The sequence below is a fragment of the Selaginella moellendorffii genome, unplaced genomic scaffold (genome assembly GCF_000143415.4).
Source record: "Selaginella moellendorffii unplaced genomic scaffold, v1.0 SELMOscaffold_42, whole genome shotgun sequence".
NCBI lineage: Eukaryota > Viridiplantae > Streptophyta > Lycopodiopsida > Selaginellales > Selaginellaceae > Selaginella > Selaginella moellendorffii.
Window position 1 is genome coordinate 344,251 of NW_003314303.1, and position 23,331 is coordinate 367,581.

Here is a 23,331-nt window from a genome sequence, read left to right on the forward strand (position 1 = left end):
AGTGTGGTTCTCAAATGTCTTCAAGATCAGAGTTATGCTTCTAGAGACCTACTCTTGCGGATGCATCCAAAGAGATCACATTGCTCCTAGATTTGGAATCAACGAGAGCATTGATGACAAAAGAACCAATGCCAAAGTCTACAGGTGCAAAAAGCAATTGAAGAGGAGGCTGTGTCAATAATATGCATGTTTTACAGGAGAGAGGCTGTGGTTCCAATAGACCTCACAAAATCCTCAAAACACTATTCAAAGCTAGGAATTATGCATAAAATCTCGCACAGTGAGATGTCTCCATCAACTATTGACACTCTCAAAGACAGCTATGAAAGCCTCTTTAATATGTCTAGAAGTGGCCTCTTAAGCATTTTTGTGTTAGAGGTTCCTCTAAGAGTCTAGAGATGAATGCCATGATACCATAGGGCTTGATGGTGATCACTTGCCGCTCTCTATCACAAACTTAAGCTCTTTTCAATTGCCTTAAATGCCTTTTTTGCTGTAGTGCACCTTATTTTTCTCCCTTTAAGCTAATTGAAAAGGGGGGAATTGCTTGATGAGAGAGCCTTTAGTGGCTATTTTATCCCCATTTATCCCCTAAAGTTCTAAGGATCTACGGTGACACTATATCCAAATCTCATCCCATGATCACATGCATTACACTCACTCCCCCTTCAGATATGTTAATGTTTTCATTGAAAATTAATTAACAACCTCTACTAAGCTAAGAGGAACTAACACTTCCATTTCCACACTGAATCTACTAATCCTTCCATTATGTAAACTAACTATTCCATGTGAAACAACTAGTCATTCACCCGTACCGCAGTTCTATGGTGGATGCTTTTGTCCATTGATGCTCCACCAAGAGAAAGGTATGCATGGATGCCCAATATATATGATTTCAAATTTAGGGGTAGGAATATAGCTTGCTCAAGGGTATATTATATTTATAAATAGCCACTAATCAATGGGAATCGAACTCGTGCCATTTGTTCCAATACCACATTATGAGATGAGATTTGAATATACTATCACTGTAAATCTTTGGAATCTTGGGGGATAAAATAACCATTAAGAACTCTTTTATCAAGTAATTGTCCTTTTTCCAGTTAGTTTAATGGGAGAAAAATAAAGTGTGCTACACTTGCCCTCACTCACTCACAAGGCCTTTATACAAAGATAGGGGAATATTTTGGGAATTAGAATATTTTTAGTGCTTTAAGCTATGCTCTGCATCCTAACACCTCCATTGTGCCACACTAGATGGGACACTAGAAATTTATAGATTACAGAACTAATATGAACTTTAATAAGAGAAAATTATTACTTTTACAAAGTTATCTTTTGGCTTCTTTTTCTCTACATATCTATAATATAGAGATTGCCTAGCTCACAATGCTCAAAAAAGTCTAGATCTAAGGGCATGGGGTATTCTTCCTTCTTGTTCCAAATCCCAAGACAAATCTTCTTATCCCCACTAGTCAATTTGAGATTTAGAAGGTTTGAAGGAACCTTAAACATCCCTTTGTTTGGTTCTGAAAAAGTCTTACATAGAAATAACATAGAGTGTAAGAGAAATGAACTTTATACTAGAACTCAAATCTTGCCCACCTTTTGAACTTGGATTATATCCATTTGAACTAAAATACAACTTCCATCATAATGCGATAAATAGAGCAAAGGATTTTCATGAGAGCTTATCTAAAGGATCACTTGGCCATGATATAATACCCATAGACCTGGCACCAGCCCCCTTTCAAGAAAATAGGCAAAGCCAATCACATCAGCTGACACATGGCAGGATCTTACAGCTAGAATGGCTTGGATGAATGGGATCATGATCCATGCATGGCTCCATTAGTGCATTAATCATGATTGATATGGATATTAGATACCAGGTATATACTATTCCATGTGAGGAAGAATATACCTAAAAGTATTCCAAGAGTGGTGGGAATATTTTACAAAACTAGCTGGGATCCCAGCTCTGCTGGGGGAGATAGTACACCAAAGTATAATAGATTACTTAAGCTACAATTTTTATCAGATTCATGAACAAATTTGTGGGGACACTGAATGGCATTAGAGAGAATATATGTTGGATTTAAGAAATGCTTAATAGTTCATAGCAACAAACTGTTATGGATAAAAAATGAAACATTAATTATAAACACAATAATGGATTCATTCTTTAAAAGCAAGTTATATGGTGAATATGAACTATTATATTACAGCAAAGAATAGTCATATGGGAAAGAATAAGTTTCTATTATTGGTTGGTTAGTTGTGCAACTTTGGTTGTGTATGTATGTTGGACTTATATATATTAAAAGGTACTTTGTGGCCAAACTAGAAATAACATTTTGTAATAAGAAATTGAGAAAACTATCAATGTCTTAATTTACTATTTACTTCTAAGGTTGTCTTGAGCATACACACACACACACACACACTTTTTCTCTAACAATGGCAGAAAGAAATTTATATATACTTGAGCTAGAAAGTAATCAGTGTAAAAGTGGAATTCTCTCCCTACTTGAGTAGTTTAAATAAACACTAAGCCTATTTTCATTAATAAAAAAAAAAAGATATCAGAAATGCTTTTGAGAACCATATGTTTCCCTTTGGATTAGCCATTAGGTTACAGCTGTATAAAAAGCTTTTCTTTTAGAGCATATGTTTGCAATGATTAACATAGCTATTATGGAAAGATAATGCAATGAGGGATTTTAATGGCATGGAGTGTCTCATTTCCAAGCTACATCAAGAGCATTTAACTTCATGAATTTTGGGAGTTGTTGTGTTAATCACAGATTTAATGCCTTTAAATAAAATTAATATTAGCATAGAAAAAGTTTTTATTTAGGGTTTACTTATTTATCTTTATCCTCCAAACAGTCTCAAAAAAATTAACATAAAAAGATTGAAGATATTTTATTAAAGGTTGAGATTGACATCTTTTAGAAGTGCTTTGATTAATTGATAAATAAAGCTCTATTCTTTTCTTAATAAATTTATAAGATTTAGAAATATTTACAAAGGATTATTGCTGTTTTATGGCTATGATGTTGTTTACTATTATTAGCATAGTAACTATTAAATTCCAGACCACGCACTCCTATATATAAGCCATGGTTTTTGGGCTAATTGAATACACTTCTATATTCCATGCACCCACATTAGTGGAGATGATGAGCAATTTTGGTTTGGGTGGGAGGGGGGCGGGGAGGCTCTGGGGTCTGTCTTTGTTATGCATCCGGCTTGGGTCGAAGCCAAAGTTACATACGATGCTAGTTGGTAGAGTACCTATATCCTTAGGTTAGGCCACCGATATGCTGAAATAACGCCAAATTCCATTTAGCTTCGTTTTACATGTTGGTTCTAGCATTATGATGTTGGATACTCTAGGATCGTTCCAAGTCACTCCATGCTCCTACCCTTTGCTCCTTGGGCTGTATGCTCAAGGGTCACTCCGTGCTCCTGTCCCTTTGCTCCTTGGGCTGTATGCTCAAGAGTCACTCCGTGCTCCTGTCTCTTCGCTCCTTGGGCTGTATGCTCAAGAGTCACTCCATGCTTCTGTCTCTTCGCTCCTTGGCTCCATGCTTAGGAGTTTAGCTCTGTTCTTTCATTCATTGGCCCAAGACCCTGAAACTTGGGTTCCGCACCATTGTCCTTTGAACATGTGGCATATGGCACATGGCAGGTGACACGTGGCATATGAAGAGTTTAGGTTTTACTTCGTGGTTATCCTATAGTAAATCACCATAGGATAAAGGGTGAAAACTATATGTACTACATATATGGTTGCAATTGAATAATGAAACTTAGTTGATGGTAATATTCATAGTGTATAGTGCAACTTCTCTTGCCTTTGATGCCAATCCTTGCGTCCTGCTAAATTTCTTCAATGGGAATCTTGAGGATGATGCATACAGTGGGTTTGATCATTTTATGATAATTAATGATGCCCAACATTGATATAAGTTTCTCATATGTCTCAAGGGACGGCATTATAATGGTACAATGGTTTGAGTGCAACCACTCATGTAAATTAGAACTTTCTCCTTAACATATAGACCCAATATTTCTAAATAGATCAAGTTGGGAATGTTGTGCTCAGTACTTCATCAAGATTTTATGAAACTTGTGCATACACTTGCCCCAACTACCCTTGATGATATTATTTACCTAGCACAATACTATAAAATCTCCTATGCCATATTTTTGAATTGTTTATAAATTTGTGAGTTTCATTGCTAGAGCTATCATGTGGCACTCTATTTTTTAAATGCTATTCCAAAAGGGAGGGATTCCTTTAACTTTAAAGAGTGCTAACAACTATTCTAAGTTGGTACTTGAACTTATATGAAACATCTGTTGCTATAGAATTAGAATGTGATGAGCATAAAGTGCATTAGAAAGTCATTATTTGTTACTGAATATTTATTTCATTCCTTTCTAAGAAGCAACACTTATCTAATCAACTACACCCTTTCCTTTCATGCAACATTAAAACCATCAATACTTCTATCTATAAATTAAAATATTTCATTCAGGTAGTTTAATTTATAGTTGTAATCCATAATATAAAATTGTAAGTTTAAAGCTGATCAAATTAAACTTTTATATCACTTTGATTAGAAATATTAAATAAAGTTAACTAATATTATGCAGAAGATAATAAAACATTATTTTTTGTTCTTTGAATTTACTCTCATTGATAATTCACCTAAAATCATAATTATTTTTTAATTTTAATTTTTTTTATTTTCAAACATGACTATTTGATTTGGTTTTAATTTTTTTATGGATTTAGTATATATAAAAATTGTTTAATGTACTCTTAAATATCTTTTCTTTCTTTACAATGCCACAATAATAGTAGAATATGTTATTATAAATATTTTTAATCTAATATGATTTTTATCAAACTCATTGCAACTAAAAGTGTAATGTTATAATTTATAATTTTATGTTATTCTTTGAGCTAATAGCTAAATTTTTATTTTCTTTGAAATTTTCATATAACTAAGATATTATTAAGAAATGGATTTGATAGATGTATATGTATGAGATAGCTTATACCATATTAGATACCATGTCATATATGAGACATGAATGCATAATTTTATTATAAAGCATTAATACAGGTTTGTCTTAAAGCTTTACATGAGCTTTATCTTTTGTTTCAATAGTGTTTTATATCAATCCATACCTAAGCATAAGGAAAATACCTTGTTAGTTCAAATAATAAATTAAGTATTTTACTAAAAACGTTAATGGTTGTGAGATAGAGTAAAATTATATGCCACATTTGTGAGAAAAATACAACTCAGCTGGTAAATATAGAAAAATTATTTTATTAAATATTTATATTAAATATTTTATAAAATAAAAATATTAATACATGTGTAAAACCTTTCTAACTAGAATATAAGTGACCAATAGATCAAGAGTATGTAACACATTTTTTAATTTATAATATATAAGATAACTACTATGAAAATTTAATGATGAAGAGAAAAAATATTTGAGAAAGAAAAACTTAGAATAAGAAGAAAGAAACTTTATAGAAATAAAATATTAAAATATTAAAAATACTGGTTTATAAAGATTCCGGCAGGATTCACGAGATCCTTAGCCCCTCTTATTCAAGTGTTAGTAAATTGGACTTTGCATCTGTACTTGGCCGAAAGAGCATAAGGAAGGAATTCCTAAGTGTCTATTTAGCCAAGCATACTTAGAACTTCTCATGAAAAGTGATTTAGGTTAAAAATTAGTAGAACAACTCAAAAATTAAATATCTATAAAGATGACTATGGTTCATTAGGATTATAATTAGGTAATATTATCCACATTTTGTCTTAGGTGATTCATATATCTGATTTCATTGTTTGAGAGTGAAGTGGCAAAAGACTGACATCTTTATGAAATATCTACTTGTGTCATTCTGACCTTGTAAGCATTGTTTTGTAGTCAAGCAAAGCCACAAAGGCTACAACAGGCAGTACAATGTACTACTATTTAACTATTTATTAGAACAAGAAAATATCATACTACACCTTACAGTTTCTCATTCCTTAGACATTCCTCAGATGCTGCTCATAGATTTCCAGAAGTTGTAACTTAACTACTATAAAACATGAAAGAAGTAGCAAAAAAGTACCATTCATGTTTTAAAGGTTTTTTTCCATTATTGGAAGATATCCAGAGGAAGTTAACACTTTAGAGCCTCACAAGCACCTCATAAATTTCCCTTAAAGAGATGATGTGCAATTTAATGGTTCTTGATGAATACCTGACAGTTTGAATCTGTCTTGAACATGTCTTCATTAGGTCCATTGGAGCAAAGGGTAAACATAAATGCAGAGTTTTCATAAATAGCATTTCCTTCCAAAATACAGAAGTGACAGGGGTGAATTAGAATAGTGGAGGCATGAGAATACATAGGGTATCATCTTGTATGAGGTACAATTTAGTAGAATACTTTTTTCTTTCTTAATTACAGAAGTTTTGAAACTTTTACAGTGGCCTAAAGATGAAAGATTGTATGAAATTGTAAATGTCTATTTTCACTTTCTCGAGCACATCAGGATTTTGCTTTAGGAAACCATCAGCCATCGAGTTGTGACCAGCGTTTATGTACATGTTGAGCATGTCTATGATTTCAGCACTTCCAGAGACTCTCCTTTGTCATCCAGCTCATCCATGAGCAACAAAAGAATGCTTGTTTCCTGTGGCTTTTGGAAGCTCTTCGCTAGGTCTTGGATAAGCTTGATGACCTTTCACCTGGTCTGAGAATGGGAAAACATCACAAAACTATGTAGGACAATGCATATGGCTTTTACCTTCAAGGCTTTGTTGTAGGCAGTGTTGGGGAAGTTGATGGGGAAAGCCTGAATGCCTTGGTTGACAGTACAAGGAGAAAATCTCATTCACATCAAGACTGGAGTCTTTCCTATATAAAATGTAGAGGACAGTTAGATATGTGAACTGTCATATCAGAAAAAACCAGTATCAACGAGAAAAATAAGACAAAGAGGAAGTAAACATACCCTTCTCATCTCGGTAAGAAGAACAATCTTATACTGCATAGGCCACCTTGCAAGGCATGCTATTATAGGGGCATATACTGCTTAAGAGCTTTGAGATTGTTCACAGTGACTCAGTAAGCTTCTGGAGCTTCAAGTAGATCTCTTCAGTTAATCCCGCAAACAGATTTCGTCCAATGAGCACAACAGTGCTCTTTGGCCATCCTGTCTCAAAGCTGTCTTTGGAGAGCACGAATTTGCATGCCTCCGGTGTGGCAACCAGGATGGTGGGCTGCTAGAACAGAAATGCCTTGTAAAACCCACTTGATTATACCTGAAACCAAGAAGTGACCCATGAAAGAGTATGGTAATCCAGACTTGAAGGCTCTAAGAAAAGCAGCCATGTTGATAAAGACGGGCCATCCAAGTGGACCCGGTGGAAGTGGAGGCCGTCCTGGCTTGAGCACTGGCTCATAGTACCACTTGTTTAAAAATCTCAAGAATGTCGGCAAAGCAGTCACTGCCATGTTGCTTCCAGTGAACAACTTGGAGGAGGAAGAACCCCATAAAGGTACAGCATTGACACTCAACTATGGCGTCTGATTAATTGAGTGGCCAGTCACGTTCATATCAGTGGCTCCAGTGACAATAACTCAAGAGCACCATTGCTGTATTGGCAGTGCACTCCTCGTTGAGAAATTTCAAGCAAATACTGGATATTTTGATCGGCTTCAAAACTGTTAAAAAGTAATAAAACACAAAATTTCAGGATTGTATCCCATCCAGGTCACTGCAAGAATATGGCAACCATAAAAACCAAAATAAATAAATCCCAGCCTTTCTGCCACTCCTGGGAATAAGAAGGGGGACCTGCAATAGGAAAAACGGGCTGTAAAACACACAAGCACCTCCAAAAGCTCATTCATTGGAAATAAGAACAACTACTTTTTCTAGAATTTGACATATTCTACTTTACCATAAATTACCTGGACACAGTGTCATGAGTTTAAGGTTGATTAAACCTGCAACCCTTATATGTGCTGAGATTACTTCATTTTCACATTTTCACATTTTCATGTTCCGATCCATCTTTTTTTCCTACACAAACATCAAACATCAGTAAGTGATCCACATCAATGAGAAAGAAAAGTGCCACAAAGATATCAGAGTCAATAACAATAAAAATAATAGTTGTATTGATTGTGAGCCATCAACTTAAATGCCACAGCAGTTTGTAAAAATAATCACAAGACTACATGTGTAGTTTACAATGGCACAAAAGGGAAGAGACCTCTCTTACCTCACTCATTTGATCAAGAAAAACATGACTTGTCATCTTTCTCTCTAGAACATACACAAAGTGAGCAAATGAAAGGAGTTAAGAATGTAAAGGCACACATACCTGGTGAGCTCGATGACACAGCAAAATTGTCCATGCCAACACCAATCCTAGAAGCCCCACCTCGATCAGGCTGCTTGCATTCTAGAATTGCTGCTGGATCATCACTGCCATCTTCACTTGGACTGGGACTCAGCTCGAAAGTAACGATGTTTGTCGAGATAAATGCTCCTTTCTTCATGAATGACAAATATCATTGGTGTTATTCAGACTAGGAAGGACCATCTCCATTATAAAGCCACACTAATAAAGAAAAGAGCATAAGTGAAAGCAATGGAAAACATGAGAGCAATACCAAGCAAGAAAAGAACAAGAGAAGGAAGCAAGAATGGATGTTAGAGTTCTATACTTGAATTTTACCATTGGTGCTGCCAAGGTTTCACTGCCACCAAGGCCAACAAGCCCAATTTCTGTCTAGCTGCTCGCCTAAAGAGATCGCAGGATTTTGCAACTTCTACCACATTCTGTTCATCATTTGGTTTTACTGTTACTTTGAAAGATTGAATCAGCAACTCACCACAACTGAGAATAGTTTGAACCAGCTACATTCTGGCACATAAGAAAATTGGTATGCTATTCACATGGAATCACGTCAAGGAGTGAGCAACTAAAACTAAGCTTTTCACCAAGGCAAGAACAAATAAAAAATGAAATAAAATTACCAGTCCTCCCCCCTGGGTCATGTTTGCAAGTGAATCCAAGCGTTTCCTTGCTGGCCTGGCATACTCACAAGAAGAGGACAACAGAAGGCCAAGCAGATAAATGCTAATTGCTGACCCACTGCATTGGTCAGTGCCGGGTGCTTCCTGGCCTGAGTGGCATGACACAAGATCAGATCACCCGAAAGAACACAAAACCTGAGGAGTTACCTGCTAGTTTCCAGAGCTTTCTCATGGAACCCAAGGAGAGCCTCTTCCCGCAATAGTCCACTTTCTTTTTTATTGAAATGACCGAGGAAACAAACAGCCTGTCAAACACACTTGAGGAGAGTTACTTACCTCCTAAACTTGATCAGCTGCTGATGGTGAACGTACCACCTGGCTCTCTTCAATCTTGGCATATGCAACTCACTGTCCTTAGGAAATAAAAAGGTTCTGCAGGATGCTCGTCAATGCTCTAGTATGGAGCGTTGAGCTTGTTCACCACATGCAAACCAGCCAGTTCTTGCCTCTCTAGGAAGATCCTTTTGACAGCAGAATAGTATGCAATGGACAGCTCAATCCAGGGCATTGGAATTTGAAGACATCGCAGCCAATTTTTGCATCTACAAGAACAAACAATGGAGGCTGAAGTGGAATCCAGAAAATCTTACCTTCCATATACCAACTTATAGCATGGCAGGAGAGTCCCACAGCCAAGTAGAGAGAGAGAGAGAGACAGGGAGAAAGCTTGCAGCTCACAATCTGCCCTAAAAATTTCCTTGATTTGGAGCATCATTAAAATCACATTGAAGCGTTGCCACCCCTTTGGCACTTGATCTATGCTGTCTATTTGAAGTTTTTGAATTTGAACCGTTAGATTATGAGCATATTCACAAATAATATTCTAAAAATGGAATAAAAGACTCCAGATTCGATATACCAATAGCACTTTTAAATAAGGGAGTATTAGCAAAAGTCCCAGCTACGCTGGGAGGATTGTGTTTATTTCTGATGTTTTAGTAATTTCAAAGAGTTGTAATTGTAATTGTAATTTTTAACATAATCATTTTGATAATATACATAGTTAAACATTTTTATATTTAAATATATTTATATTTAAAATCCCTTCTACAATTGGCTTTATCAGCAACACATATCATAAAGAAATAACTATAACTCATAACATTATATTACATTTAAAATTCTGTTTGTTGAGTGAATTTTTGGATCTTCTATAAATGGAATTGCTCAATGTGGGATCATATGGCCAGATGAGTCATTTAGAGATTAAGGTTTGGTAAATAATTTTTTCTTTTATTTAAAATCTATATAATTGATAAAAAAAAATGTTTCATTCAGCTCTAAAATTTTTCCTCTTAATAAAATAAGTGTTACTTAATTACACTAAAATATAATGATATTAAAAATAAATATTTAAAATTCATTTAAACTACACACATCTAAAATATAAACATTGTTATAGAGTTTAGTTTTTAGATTGAAAGTTTTGGAATTGTATGATACTAAGTGAAAGATGTTACCTTTATGTGTTATATTTTATTTTAATAACTTTTAATATTTTATAATTATTTTATTATATTTTAATTATTTTATTATAAAAATTATATTTTATTTTACACTGGTAGCATCATGTACCTCATCTTGTACACATCATGAAAAAACACCTTGAAATTTAAAAAAACACTAACATAATAACAGTAATAGGGTAAGCTTTTTAAGATTGGAGCCATTGTCTTATTACTATCTTTCTTTTGATATGTAGAATACCAAGACATAAAGTGTGCTGGATAAGACAGTTAGAGGTAATTACTTCTTGTTTAACACTAACAAAGCATTGTGTGATCATGCAGGTCTTTTACGATAGAATTGTTATAGTGATATGGAATAAAGGGTGGAAGTAAGCATTAATTAGGAACAATTGTAGATTGGAATTGATGTACAGAATAGATTTAATAAATATAATTTTTGTTACATATAAATATGTGAATTAATAAAGAATTTTAAATATTAAACTTATAATGTTATCACTAATGTATAGTTTTAATACTGTATTATGATATTATCACTAAAAATATCATTACTGTAATATAAATATTATAAAATATATATAGTTTAATAGTATAATTTGAATTTTAGTACATAAACTAAATTTGTTTTCTAAAACTACACGTCTATGATATAGATCATACCAGATATAACATGTCATATAGAGCAAAGTACAAAATAATTAACACTTTTGTTGCCACCATAGGCATCTATATAAATGTATAATCTTTTAAAGCTTTAGCTTCTTCCTTTCACAGAATATTAAGTTTTTGGATTTTCACTCATGCTGCCAAATGAAGATCTGGTCTGAAACTTCTAATATTATAATAAATTTGTCCATGTATTTTAAAATAATAGCCACCTACTGCAATCTCTTCGATGTTTGCACCCATTGATGCAAATGCTAATGCACTATTATAATTTCGTATTAAATATTTAAAATTTCCTTGCTGTGGTGTTTCTTCCAGCAGTTTATGGATGAATTGAGGAAAAGGATGTGAATTTCTAATTGATATTCTCCCATCATAACAACAGTTGAAAACACTTTCCATCATAAAAAAAAGGGCCTTACAATATATGCATTGTTTTTCCATCTTACCAAGATAATGTTGCTCACATTTTCCATTTTCATTCTCTGACATTAAACCCATGTATTTCTTCCGTCTCACTGCCCTACAAGCAGTAGTTGTAGGAATACAGGAAATCATGTGACAGAAATTGCCAGTTGACATAACATCTCCAATTTCACATATTCTGCAAGCATTGTTTTTGCCCATATTAGTTTCCAAACAAATCTCCATGTTAGTGGTAAAGGTATGAGTTCTTGATTTTGAGTAGCATTTGCTACAATTACATCCCCTTCTAAAATGGCATCCACAGTTTTCCGCTTTCTTTTGCGGCCCATTTCCAGCTAGTTATTTCAATTTGTATAATAGGCTAGTAGATTTCAGCAAAGTAGAATAGCTTTGGTAGGTGTTAGTTCTGTTTAGATCATCATGCAACAATGCTGTTTCTTATTGATAAGTTTATTTTGGTTTTTTTTTCTGTTTTGTATTCAAGCAAACATAGCAAATAGCACAATAGAATAGAGATTCTTGTATATGCAGGTCACTCTTCTGAACTGTTTTCTGCCCGCATGTTTCCTTTTGAATGTTTTAAGCGTTTTTAGGATCGTCATCTGGAACGACATATAGATATTTTGTTTTTTACCTAAAACCTTTACGAGAGAGAGAAAAACACAATAAAATCAAACACGGAAATCATTTCTATGCCCTGAGTTAATGTACAGATATCATGTACTGAATCAAACCAAGCTCATGGCTTCAAAATTGTGTCTATAAACACGTACATACACAACAGTTTATTTGATGCTATCTTATTCTTTCAGAAATGGCTTTTTTAAAAACAGTTCATGGCTTTGTATGTAAGAAAGTAGAGTAGGCTGCCATGTAGAGCTCCAATCCTTGTTCTCAACCACCTCAGCTGCCATGTACTTTGCTGTTGTGATATCTCCTAAAGGTGCTGATCACCACTTTGTTGCGCATGTTTATCTTGGAAAGAATGTTGTCGAGCTTTAGATCCTGGACCAATCTTCTCGCAAATATGCTATATTTAAAAGACCAAATAATTATGGAATTAAGAAAGGAAGGCAATATTTCCACCAACGAATGTAACCACTCAAGGAAAAATGCCCGTGCCCTGTCCAAAAGGAGACTCGGACAACACCACAAAGTCGGCAAACTTTCCTTGCGTCAGCGACCCAACCAAATCCTCCAATGCTATATTTTTGTAATGGAGGCAAAATGCAGTCATCTGCGTCAATGCGCACAATCCATGGTTTCTTCAGACTCCTCTTTGCTCGGTTTGGCCTTTACTACGGCCTTTTGGACGTCCTGTGGTTTCCTCCTGTGATGTTTTTCTTCCTGGCGTTAGAGATTAACTGAGGATCAAACGAAACAAACCTCGCCATGTAAGATTGCACTGCCTGAGCAAAGCCAGGCTTGTACGAGAAGAGCAGCCTACGGAAGAGCTTCCCATCGATGGAGGCTTCTAGCGTGTATCCGTAGTTGAATACATCACTTACTCTAGCCTCGAACATCTTCTTGCCTAGCGGCTGAACGTGAGCTTGAAACTCTGTAGCATGAGTTTGACAGGGAAAAATTGGAGAGGTCCAAGGTTTTCCGCAGATACCTCCGAGAGATGAAACCAAGCTCTTGTCCGCATCCCGTTGCTTGTCTAGCACGAATGGCATGGCACGATACTCTTGCCGCCTTCTCTTAAGTTCCTTACACATGGATAGCTTTGGTTCTGATGGATCTTTCTCCCTCAGCATCTCTTCACAGAAAAACGCCAACCATATTGTCAAGAATGGCAGCAATGTCAATAAAAGAAGAAGCCAACCTGTGTCGAGGAAATACATGTCATCCAGAGCTTCAAGCTCTTTGTTACATCCCCCATAGAAGAATAATATGCCTCGCTCTGCGTTCACGGAATCTCCTGCAAGGGAGAAACGCGGAGAAGGCCCGGGACCAGAGGGATTCAAAGTCGCCCAAACACCATTCTCTACAAAATACGTAAAAGCCCCATGAGAGACCAACAGGAAACAAATCTACCTACAAGCGCACGTACAGAAGTCGAGAGTATGGACGTCATTGAATAGCTTGCGATCATCGGAGAATCCTCCAAACACGACAAGATACTTTCCATGGCTGATTGTTGTGTGCCCGGCTCTTGGCATCAGCTCGGCACCAGTCGTCTTTACCTCCCGCCATGCCATTGTTTCTGGAAACGCAAATGAATTCGCAAGTTTAAAACCAGCACAATGTATGTACCTGTGTCCAGAATATGAATGTCGTTTAGATAGGCATTACCACCGTCCTCGCCACCCATGACAATGAAACAGTTCTTATAGGAAGAGCAGGTATGGCTATCCCGAGGAATAGGTGAGACTCCAGTGATAGGAATCTTCTTCCAGACAAAAGTATCTACAGGAAAAAAAAAAGTTTAGAAGAAAACAAGGAAAGATAACAGGATATTACTCGCGTTCAAAACATGGAGGTCGTTGTAGTACTCCTCCTCTAAGGGATCGCTGGATTTCCCACATCCCCCAAACACGAACAGGTTGTCACCGATGAGAGATGCGCTATGTCCTTCTTTCGGAGCAGGAACATCACCAAAAACGTCGGGTTTCCCCCAGGTGTTGGTAGCTGCATCGGATGATAAGAACAAGAAAAAAAATCAATAGAACTCGGAGCTTACCAGTATCCAAAACAAAGAGATCGTTTGGCGGGTTGCTTCCATCGGTCCCACCAAACACATAGAGCTTAGACCCGACGGCCATGGAGCTGTGGCTGTCCCGAGGAGAAGGGTGCGTTCCTTTCATCACAGGCTTGCTCCAGGTGTACGTCCCTGCGCGATCCCACCAAAAACATGATCAAAACCATATTTTCCGGAAAACCCAGAAGAGGAAACTTATACCAATGTCGAAGACATGAACATCGTTGGTCTGGCACTCGTCCCGGCCGCAGCCACCGAAAATGTAGATGAGATTCCTGACCGCATTGCAGGTGTGGCCCCATTTGCACCCCGGCAGCTGCTGCTGGAGCTGATCGCTGGATCGACGAAGTGCTCACTTCATCTTTACCCTAAAATACAAGTGTAAACGCTGCAAAATAGAAATGCCTCTCAATGCATTAAAAACTTAAAACTGAAGAACAAGGAAGCGAACCGTGGACGAAAATTTCAATTTTTTCTCTTGGTTCCAGCCTCGAGCACCTGGAACAAACAGGAATTTTAAGCCTCGAAAGAGAATAGCTAAGAGCAAGAGAGTGAAAACCTTGATTCTAGTCGTGGTTCCAGCCTTGAGAACCTGGAACAAACAGGGACTTGAGAGATTCGAAAAAAGAATAGCGACGAGCAAGAGAGTGAAGAACCTTGATTCTAGTCGTCGATGACAACGTGAATCCCCTCGTTGTCCGAGACGTTGTCCCTGTCGTGAGCTCCATCCACCATAGCCTCTTCACCTTTCACTCCCAATCCTCGTCACATTTCCGAGCAGAGCACGTCGATCTACCGAATGCACCTGCGCAGGCGGATGCCGGCGGATTTGTTCCCTGCATAAGTCTGGAAGGCGTCGAGCCTGTTCTTGCTGATCATCGAGCACAACTATGGTGACACAGAGAAAGCCGTGAGCCTCTCAAACCTTTGCAAACGGAGAAACAAACACAACCTTGTTGTAATAGGCTGGGACTTTCAGCCGCTTAAGATCGTTATCCAGTGCCCTTCCCAGGACTTCTTCCGGAGCTGTCCAAAAATGAACGCGTTAGAGTTTTTTCTAGTGTCTAAATCAAAGGAACTCACTTAAAGGTGTTGGATAAGGAACAAATGTAGGTTGCGGCTTTTGGTAGGAGGTTTTTGGTCCCTCGCCAGGCTCAACGCCGCCATTGCTGCGATTGGCTGGAATATCTTGGTCATCCTGGAACATCTCAAGTTAGAATCGCAGGGACGACGATAGGGGGGTCGAGACTCTTTTACCAGATGATATTCTGCGTTGAGTACTTTTTCCATAAGTGCGACTCGTTTCTTCACGAACTCAATAATTCTCCTGTTGAAGAACACTTTGGCGTCGGTTAAATGATTGTCATCATGGCCATTAACCACGGTATCCTGAGCTTTTGAACTCGAGAATGAACCAACTGGTGGCAGCTTCAGTTCTTCACGTACAGCTGACTCTAGCCTTCTAAATCATTCCATGGTTCTTTGAATGGTCCACCAGGAAAGTATGATCCGAAATCTAGACCTCAACACAGAGAGAGAGAGAGAGAGAGAGAGAGAGAGAGTACCTTCCCGCTAACAATGATCGACGCTCTCTCCTCGTGGTCACGCGCCCTAAAAGACATTTGAAATATTTTATGGTCCCAAAATTTACATTGTTTAATTTCAGGTGTTAGATTTTGGCATATGCCCAGAATAAGTGTCCCCAGTATATGCTATTATTATACCAGCTCTTTAGAACTTAACTCCATAAAAAGATGGTAGCTAAGATAAATACTAGGGCATAAGCCATGGGTTTTGTCCCTCTGTGAACGCTTTGTCTATAAAGGGACCATGAACTAGGAATGGAAGTTTTCATTAAGGACATCAAAGCAGCGGAGACCTATGTGGGCACTGTTCAAGAAAATCTATATTGGAAAGCAATCGATGTTGGCTCGTACCTTGGGGAGAAGCTCTACCACGTTCACTGCAAAGATTCCAGCAAGCAGTCTTAGTTCTTCGTCCTCCCAGAGATTGCCTTGTAGAACTGTCCGAATCCGTCTGTGATTATAATGCAAAATTTGCAATCAGGTAGGCTCGAGTATCTGCACAACCACCATGAGATCACTGAAAGACACAAGCAAAGGGGAAGTGCATTGGCAGGATTATCTTGAACATGGCATGAAACTCTGCCAGTGCATCTGGGAGCCGGATGAATCGTATGACGCTCTCAGCAGGGTCTACCAGCATGCAGCACGATTCGTGCTCAGCCACTGCACCACACAAGGCTCAACTTTACGAAGTACTGCCAGTACCAAAGGAACAAAGCTCCAAGATCTGATTCATGCCCAGCAGATGGCATCAAGTTGCCCGACTTGATCTTCCGTCTAGGCACTATGTTTTTCACGGATAATGCATACGAGAGCTGTGACATCTATGTGGAGATCAAAGACGACCTCTCCAAGCTTGAAGAGGCACACGGCCAGGTTCTGGACAGGGCCGAGAAGGGTCGGAAAGGTGCTCGAGTTGAAAGGAAGGTGGTGCTGGGCGCTGCATCCACAGGTTTGCTGTTCGAACTGATGTTTGTGTTCATAGATGTTTGCCAAGGTAGCCGTGCCATCATAGTGGCAGGTTTGGAGATCTCTGAAATGGGCAAGGGTATGATTGCCAGAGCTCCTCTTCCAGGTTTCTGTGCCATGCACATAGAAGCAGTTTCACTTTCAAGGCAGGAGCTAGTGTGCTAAAGCTGGGCCTTCCCGCAAGATCCCGTAAGAGAGGGCGAGCAGTATAAATGTAATCGATCAGAGGATTAAAGCGAAATATTTGGTCAACTATAACGTCAACGATCAACAAACTAATACTTAAACCCTTCTCTTTAAAAACATAGCGCTATCCCTCGAGTTGTGGAGGACAAAACCAAGCTATCTTTTTACAACTTTTTGCGTGCCAGGAGCAAGCTGTGAACGAAGGCGATGGCGATCTCCCTGGACCGGCTGTCGTGCGATTGCACCAGCTGCATCAGCTTGGACGGCTTGCAATGCTGCGCGATGAAGTCGCTACACGTCTGGTCCGCCTCCATGCAGCACAGCAGGATCACCATCACGCTCACTTGCTCTTCGGGCGTCTCGGACTCGAGGCACTGGAGGAGATACGGTGCAGCCCCCTCGGACACCTTGGCGATCGCGCAAAGGTCGAAAGAGACGAGCTGCTCCAAGAGAAAGATCGCCGCTGCTCTTGGAGCCCGGAGGGCCGGAGAGGTCCGATCCACCACAACCTGTTCCTGGAGGACTTCCACGAGCGCGGGGACGAGCTGGAGAGCCTCGAGCTCTGGCGAGGGGAGCTTGAGCAAGTAGAGAAGAACCACTGCCTGTGGAATCCTGCCTTGTTGGAGAGTCTTGCTCACCCATCCGAGACTTGGGTCGTAGTCTACTATCCGCCGCCGAACAGCCTCGTTGTTGTGGACGAACTCGGTTAGCAGGCAAACCGCTGTTCTTTGCGTTTGCAGGGACTTGGACGTAACCATGAACTCCATCATGACATCGATGACTACCGGCTTGGTCAAGAAGGCTTCGAGACGAGGATTGCCTTTGGATTCCATCCAGACGCGGGCAATGACTGGAACAACTTGCTCGCAATCTTGGAGGTTCTCGACGGAACACAACGTTACAACGGCTTTCCTCAGATCCTCCATATTCTTCGAAGTATCAAGCTTTATCGGTGTCTCGGCCAGCGGTATCTTTTTGTCCGTAGAAATTTCCGTAGACGAGAAAGGCGAGGATTGGCTGCATGAAAGCAATACTGGTGTTATCCTCAAGGGACAGACGGGAAAGTAGAAGAAAAACTGCTCACCTCACAGTCGAATAGGCTGGTGATCCATTGTCCTACAGAACCGTATATATATTGAGAAAAGAAAAATGCCAAGTTGCCAAACATACCATTTCACTTCCGGACCGTACTCTCCAAGAGCCAAGTTCATTACCGTTCGACATTGATGGCTTCTTTGTCTGAAACGATAACGTTTATTCAGCGGGAATGATCTAGATTTAGTTAGGTACCTCCTTCGGTGTTGTCGGAGATTCCATAATATTTCCAATACTCGGGCAAACGTTTTCCTTCGCCTTCGTTTTGTTTCTACAAAAAGAAAGAGAACGAGAGAGAGTAAGCTTAGCCAGCAGAAACTTGAAAAGCCTTACCGTTCAGACGGTGCCACCAAATTGCTCCTTGATAAAAACTCTCGCTGCACGTATTGAAGCCGAATTTGAGGAGTTTTCACGGACGGGAACTTCAAGGTGCCGCCTTTGCGGTGTTGAGAGATCGCATACTGATAAAAACCCGCAAAAGCCTTCGTGTTCTCGTCCAGAGATTCCTGATAAAGACTCCTGAGAACATGTAGTTTTTCCTCACGCTCAAGGCACAGCTGGTCCAGAGGTCCCGATCGAACACTAGACGGGTGAAGCTGATGCCAAAAGCCTTTCAAGTCTGTATACAGCGCCTCAATAGAATAAGACGACTGCCGTGGAGAAATCTTTCCGGAGGAAGGCACCTTCTGTGTCGACGGATTTCCGGTCTCCTTGCTATACCACTCCTCCAACTTGGAAAACCGAGGGAGAAATAACTGCTTCCAGAGGGTGGGAGCGAACTCACTTCGCGAGATGCGAGGACCAACGTTGAACATCTGGAGGATGTGCCAAGCCACTTTGTAAGGATTGTGTCGCACCAGCCAGACCAGAGCCAGGTACAAGTGTGCCGACGCCGAGACGAAAGAATTCCGAGACCTTCCCAGCAGCTTGAGGTACCTGACTGCTCGCTCGAGCTCTTCACCGTGGACATCCTTCACAGAAAGGACGGCCTTTTCGAAACCATCGACAGCCCAGCTGAGATTCGCGTGCTCGGCGTGTTCATGGTAGCTACCATTGGCCGCGTTCTGCCTCGCGAGATGCTTGAGCCACTCACGGTCTTGCGAATTCCTGAGAAGGGTCTTGGCGTAACCATTCGCGATCAAGACCACTGCTTTCAGCAACGCTGCACCGTCTCGGAGCTTCCCATTCTCGACGATGGATTCGTGAGACAATCTCTCTCGTAGAGGAGCCATCGTGAATCTGGAAAAAAAAAAAGGCAGAGAGAAGAGAGAAAATTCAGCTAAGAATGGTGAAGAGAATTGCGAGAGACTTACAATTGGTTGAGACTTGAAATCGCGGTCCGGGTTCCCACCAATCGCTCGACCTGGTAGAAGAAGAAAGGATCAGGCCAACGAAATCTAGCGATTTCCCTCCAGATTCAAACCGGAGATAAAGAAACAAGGGAAAGCAAACAAGAGCGTAAAAAAATCACGCACAGGGCCTCAGCCGGTCAGGATTCCCGTGACAAGAATCTAGGTTTCCTCAACCAAGATCCCTGATTTCTAATGGCGACGAAACGGATTCTTCCGCGCACGTTACGTACCTCCGCCGCCAGCGTCGCCTTGCCCGTGCCAGCGCCGCCATCGTCATGGCTTCCTCAACGCTCGCCCGTCCTAGCTAGAAAATATAAACAAGAAACCAAAATAGGGTTCTTCCACAAAATGGCGGGAAAAGTTCGAAACCAAGCATATCCACAACACTGCACAGAGAATATTCTTTTTTCAAAGCTGGAAGGTTGACAGGATCCATCCTCTCGCGGCAGACTGCGCAAATGGAATGTAGCTGAGACTATACCTGGAAAAAAAAACCAAGAAGAAAACGATGATGGTTTCAAACAATCAACATTGTCACTGGATTTTTTATTTACCAGAGGAGAGCGAACGCCTGGATGATGATGGATAAGATCGTGAGCAATCGATCGTGGAGCTGGAAGAAAGGAAAAAATAAATTTGGAGTGTTAGTAGAGAACCTTCCAGCGATGGAAGAAAAAATCAAAGCAATCTAGTGATTTTACATGGAGAGCACAGAAGAGGGCTAGGAAGATACTGAAAATGTAGATGGCGGTGGAAAGAATGCGCACGGGATCAAACATCATGTCCAGTTGCTTCCTTGGTCCGACCAAAAATCCTGTACTGGTGGAGACATTTCACGAGCAAAAAAATAAAATAAATGAGTGAGAGAGCTCAAGCTAAAGTTTCTAGAACAAGCTCAATCAAACTGGAGAGAAAGATCGAAGTATAAGAATGAATTAGAGGAGGAGAGTGGAAAGATCAACAAGGAGTGAAGATCACTAGAAAATGAAGAAGTGAAGATCACTAGAAGAGAGGAGTAGAAAGATCCACAAGGAGTGAAGATCACTAAAAGAGGAGTGGAAAGATCCACAAGGAGTGAAGATTACTAGAAGGAAAGAGTGAGCAAAAGAACAAACCTTCCCAAAGACAAGAGATTGCCAATGGTGAAAGTGATAGCAAACTTCGTAGGCCGGAAGAACACCAGAGAAGACTGGAAGAAAAAGTTCAAAAAGTTTTAGCTTTGATCGATCAAACTAGATAGAGATTACCAGGAAGGAGCAGAAGATTCCCAGGCTCAGGCACGCTACAAACCCATACGCTCGCTGCGATCAATCGATCAATCGGTTTGAAGCTGTGACGAGGAATGGATCAATCGATCGCACAGCGAATCCATACCTGGCGCGCCGTGAGCTTCCATCCCTGCTCGAATGTCGGAATGAGCGATTCTTCCTCGTCCGGGAGCTCCTCATCCGCCGGGAAGCCGACGAAGTTCCTGAGCCTGCCCACAGCGCTACTCACTCTGTCCATGGAAAAATGGGAAGAACCCTAAAATACAGTAGCCAAAAGCTATGGCGTGGCGCCTTCTCGTGAGCGATGGCGCTGTGCAACCACTGGATCCAGGACACGCAGCGTCTTTCCTCAAGACGAAGCCGCAAGGTCAGTGATTCGACGGATCGCTCCATCGATCGATCTTGGGAAATGTGTTTCTCTTTCTCGTTCCATTCCAATGCAGGCGCATACACGACGACCAGGACAGTGGATGGAGCTTCGTGCTTGCTTCTATGGGAGAGGCATCTCGCGCGGCTCGCGCAATCCTTGCATATCATGCGGAAGAAGGCAATCGATCAAAGAGCTCTCACGAAACTGGTGAATCCATCGCTTTATGCTGGATTGGAGGAAGCGCTGGCGAGAAGATCCGATGAAGAGGAGCTCGTTGTGACTGTTCTTGCTTGTAATAAGGATGAGGTACGTGAAAGAAAGAACAAAGGTTTAGAGGTTTTTCTTTTTCTTCCAGGGACCACTGCAAATATCTGTTCATATCACTGGCCTCGTCCCGGCTTCCACTGTTCCAGCACAAGTTTCTGTCATGGGTCCTAGTCGTGAAACTCCTCTTGCAAAATCTTCGCAGTGGGTCAGGTAAGAGCTCTCTATAATTTCCTTGAAAAGCATAAGCTTGCCATTCTTTCTCTCGCAGGACACGGCAAGTTTTGGAGCAATGCATGCCCAAGAACACTGCCGAAGTGATTCTCTCGAACGATGGACGGCATTTGCTCGAGGGACTCGTGACGAACTTCTTCGTTGTCTTGAGCACGTAAGTCTGTTTCTCTGGGTTGATGTTCTTTTCTAAGATTTTCTCTTGCTATAGTTTCCAGTGTCGGTGAAGGGTCGAGATCCGTCGTCCAGACAGCAGCGCTTGGGAATGGCGTGCTACCCGGGACGGTCAGACAGCTTGTCATCGAGTAATAATTCGAAGTTTTGTCGAACTCACCCAAGCTCCTGTGTTTTCTGTTCTTTCAACTCTAGAATTTGCTCGGAGAAGAACATTCCGGTTCTCGAAGGCTCACCATCTTGGGACGAGCGCTACCTCTGGAAAGAAGCGTTTGTGACGAGTAAGAATCTCGCTGTATTTTCCGAGTTTTCACGTCCTTCCTTTGTATCAGGCAGCGTGAGACTGATCCAACCTGTGAGCAAAATCCAAATGCCAATGCCATGGAACGCAAGCTTCGATCCGGCGCAGTGGAATCCAAACCACTGGGATACTTTATCTCTCAAGGTAGAGCTTTTCCACGCAAAACTTCCTTGTGCTACTAACATTGTTCTCTTTTTTCAACTCTCAGGCTCCCGGCAGCGTCACAAAGATACTACAGGTCTGTAATCTTGTTCTTGAAGAAAAAGTTGTTGCATTTTTTCATGTTTTAAAAGAAGTTCTACAGAAGGAAGTGCTCGCGCGGGCAAAGTACCATGGCAGCTATGTCAGTAACTTAATCCCAGGAGCTTAATTACTGATTTAGGGGCTAGATGCTATCAGTTTCTTTGTATATGTAGTTTGTTCATATACAAGATCACAGTTCTTGTGTGCCGTTTCATAGTGATTGGTATAAGATGTACTTATAGTATGAGAAATGATGAGAAGGTACTGGACTTGGCGATGGGACGGAAGCCGAAATGCAAAGACGAGCTTGCAAAAGCAGGATTTGTTGCAAAGAAGTTGGAGGGCACGACTTGTCGTGACTGTCCTGACGTTTGTCACTCTTTGCCAGGTAATTCTTGGAACTTCGAAGTAGTTCCCTGGAGAAATTGAAGGGTGTTCTTGCGTTTAGTTATGATGAGAATTCGGCCTGAATATAATGGTTTCTTCCAGGACCTTTAGCTTCACGCTCTTGGCTGCACCCACAAAGAGTTAAATGGCCAGAATGTTCTTTAGCGTTTGACGACGAATTCTGCAATGATTGGTTCACGAGTAAGCCTGTTCCCGCCCAAATGGCGTAAGCCCGTGCCCATGAACCACTTTAAGGGGCGACTTCGTTAGCTATTATCCTAAAAGTCATATAATTTTTTTGATTTGATTAAGAAAACCGGGGATTATATTTAGAATATATTTAAATATTCTAGGATATTCTATTATCTAACGGTTGTTATTCATTTAGATTAATCTAATTTATAAACATGTTTATAATTTATAACTTTCTTAACCCTTTGTAGTATATCTTTTTATTCTATCATTTATGCAATAAGATAATCTTGGTTTTTAAA

The 23,331-nt window shown here is 40.1% G+C and overlaps 5 protein-coding genes across 10 annotated transcripts; 1 reads left to right on the forward strand and 4 right to left on the reverse strand.

The window, feature by feature from the left end:
• Positions 1–12,822: 12,822 nt before the first annotated feature.
• LOC112349772 lies at positions 12,823–13,663 on the reverse strand. The gene is made up of 4 exons (XM_024684813.1): positions 13,536–13,663; positions 13,326–13,467; positions 13,097–13,268; positions 12,823–13,040 (listed from the first exon to the last, which is right to left on the reverse strand). The coding sequence occupies exons 1-4, from the start codon at positions 13,590–13,592 to the stop codon at positions 12,953–12,955; spliced, it is 459 nt and encodes a 152-aa protein (XP_024540581.1). The 5' UTR covers positions 13,593–13,663; the 3' UTR covers positions 12,823–12,952.
• A 475-nt stretch (positions 13,664–14,138) lies between these two features.
• On the reverse strand, positions 14,139–14,763 carry LOC9635857 (actin-fragmin kinase; the record flags this gene model as incomplete). Its single annotated transcript, XM_024684677.1, has 3 exons — positions 14,139–14,341; positions 14,394–14,543; positions 14,613–14,763. Coding segments are annotated over 3 exons (504 nt in total), but the record flags the coding sequence as incomplete, so codon positions are not given.
• A 2,472-nt stretch (positions 14,764–17,235) lies between these two features.
• On the reverse strand, positions 17,236–19,775 carry LOC9635184 (putative E3 ubiquitin-protein ligase LIN). 2 transcript variants are annotated; one of them, XM_024684833.1, is made up of 7 exons: positions 19,723–19,773; positions 19,561–19,610; positions 18,581–19,486; positions 18,443–18,518; positions 18,323–18,391; positions 18,237–18,268; positions 17,236–18,169 (listed from the first exon to the last, which is right to left on the reverse strand). In XM_024684833.1, the coding sequence occupies exons 3-7, from the start codon at positions 19,477–19,479 to the stop codon at positions 17,317–17,319; spliced, it is 1,929 nt and encodes a 642-aa protein (XP_024540601.1). In that variant the 5' UTR covers positions 19,480–19,486; positions 19,561–19,610; positions 19,723–19,773; the 3' UTR covers positions 17,236–17,316. The 2 variants fall into 2 exon arrangements, with proteins under 2 accessions (XP_024540601.1, XP_024540600.1); XM_024684832.1 differs by having other exon boundaries at positions 19,561–19,775.
• A 147-nt stretch (positions 19,776–19,922) lies between these two features.
• On the reverse strand, positions 19,923–21,164 carry LOC9635859 (vesicle transport protein SFT2B). Of its 2 annotated transcripts, none has more exons than XM_002979726.2 (6): positions 20,974–21,164; positions 20,847–20,900; positions 20,715–20,788; positions 20,301–20,418; positions 20,154–20,212; positions 19,923–20,080 (listed from the first exon to the last, which is right to left on the reverse strand). In XM_002979726.2, the coding sequence occupies exons 1-6, from the start codon at positions 21,103–21,105 to the stop codon at positions 20,008–20,010; spliced, it is 510 nt and encodes a 169-aa protein (XP_002979772.1). In that variant the 5' UTR covers positions 21,106–21,164; the 3' UTR covers positions 19,923–20,007. The 2 variants fall into 2 exon arrangements, with proteins under 2 accessions (XP_002979772.1, XP_024540606.1); XM_024684838.1 differs by having other exon boundaries at positions 20,031–20,080; positions 20,333–20,418; positions 20,974–21,123.
• LOC9635860 lies at positions 21,123–22,666 on the forward strand. Of its 4 annotated transcripts, XM_024684837.1 has the most exons (9): positions 21,123–21,234; positions 21,311–21,543; positions 21,593–21,714; positions 21,773–21,889; positions 21,951–22,037; positions 22,102–22,187; positions 22,239–22,351; positions 22,416–22,445; positions 22,512–22,666. In XM_024684837.1, the coding sequence occupies exons 1-9, from the start codon at positions 21,147–21,149 to the stop codon at positions 22,575–22,577; spliced, it is 942 nt and encodes a 313-aa protein (XP_024540605.1). In that variant the 5' UTR covers positions 21,123–21,146; the 3' UTR covers positions 22,578–22,666. The 4 variants fall into 4 exon arrangements, with proteins under 4 accessions (XP_024540605.1, XP_024540603.1, XP_024540602.1 ...); XM_024684835.1 differs by having other exon boundaries at positions 21,144–21,543; positions 22,501–22,666; XM_024684834.1 differs by having other exon boundaries at positions 21,144–21,543.
• Positions 22,667–23,331: the final 665 nt, after the last annotated feature.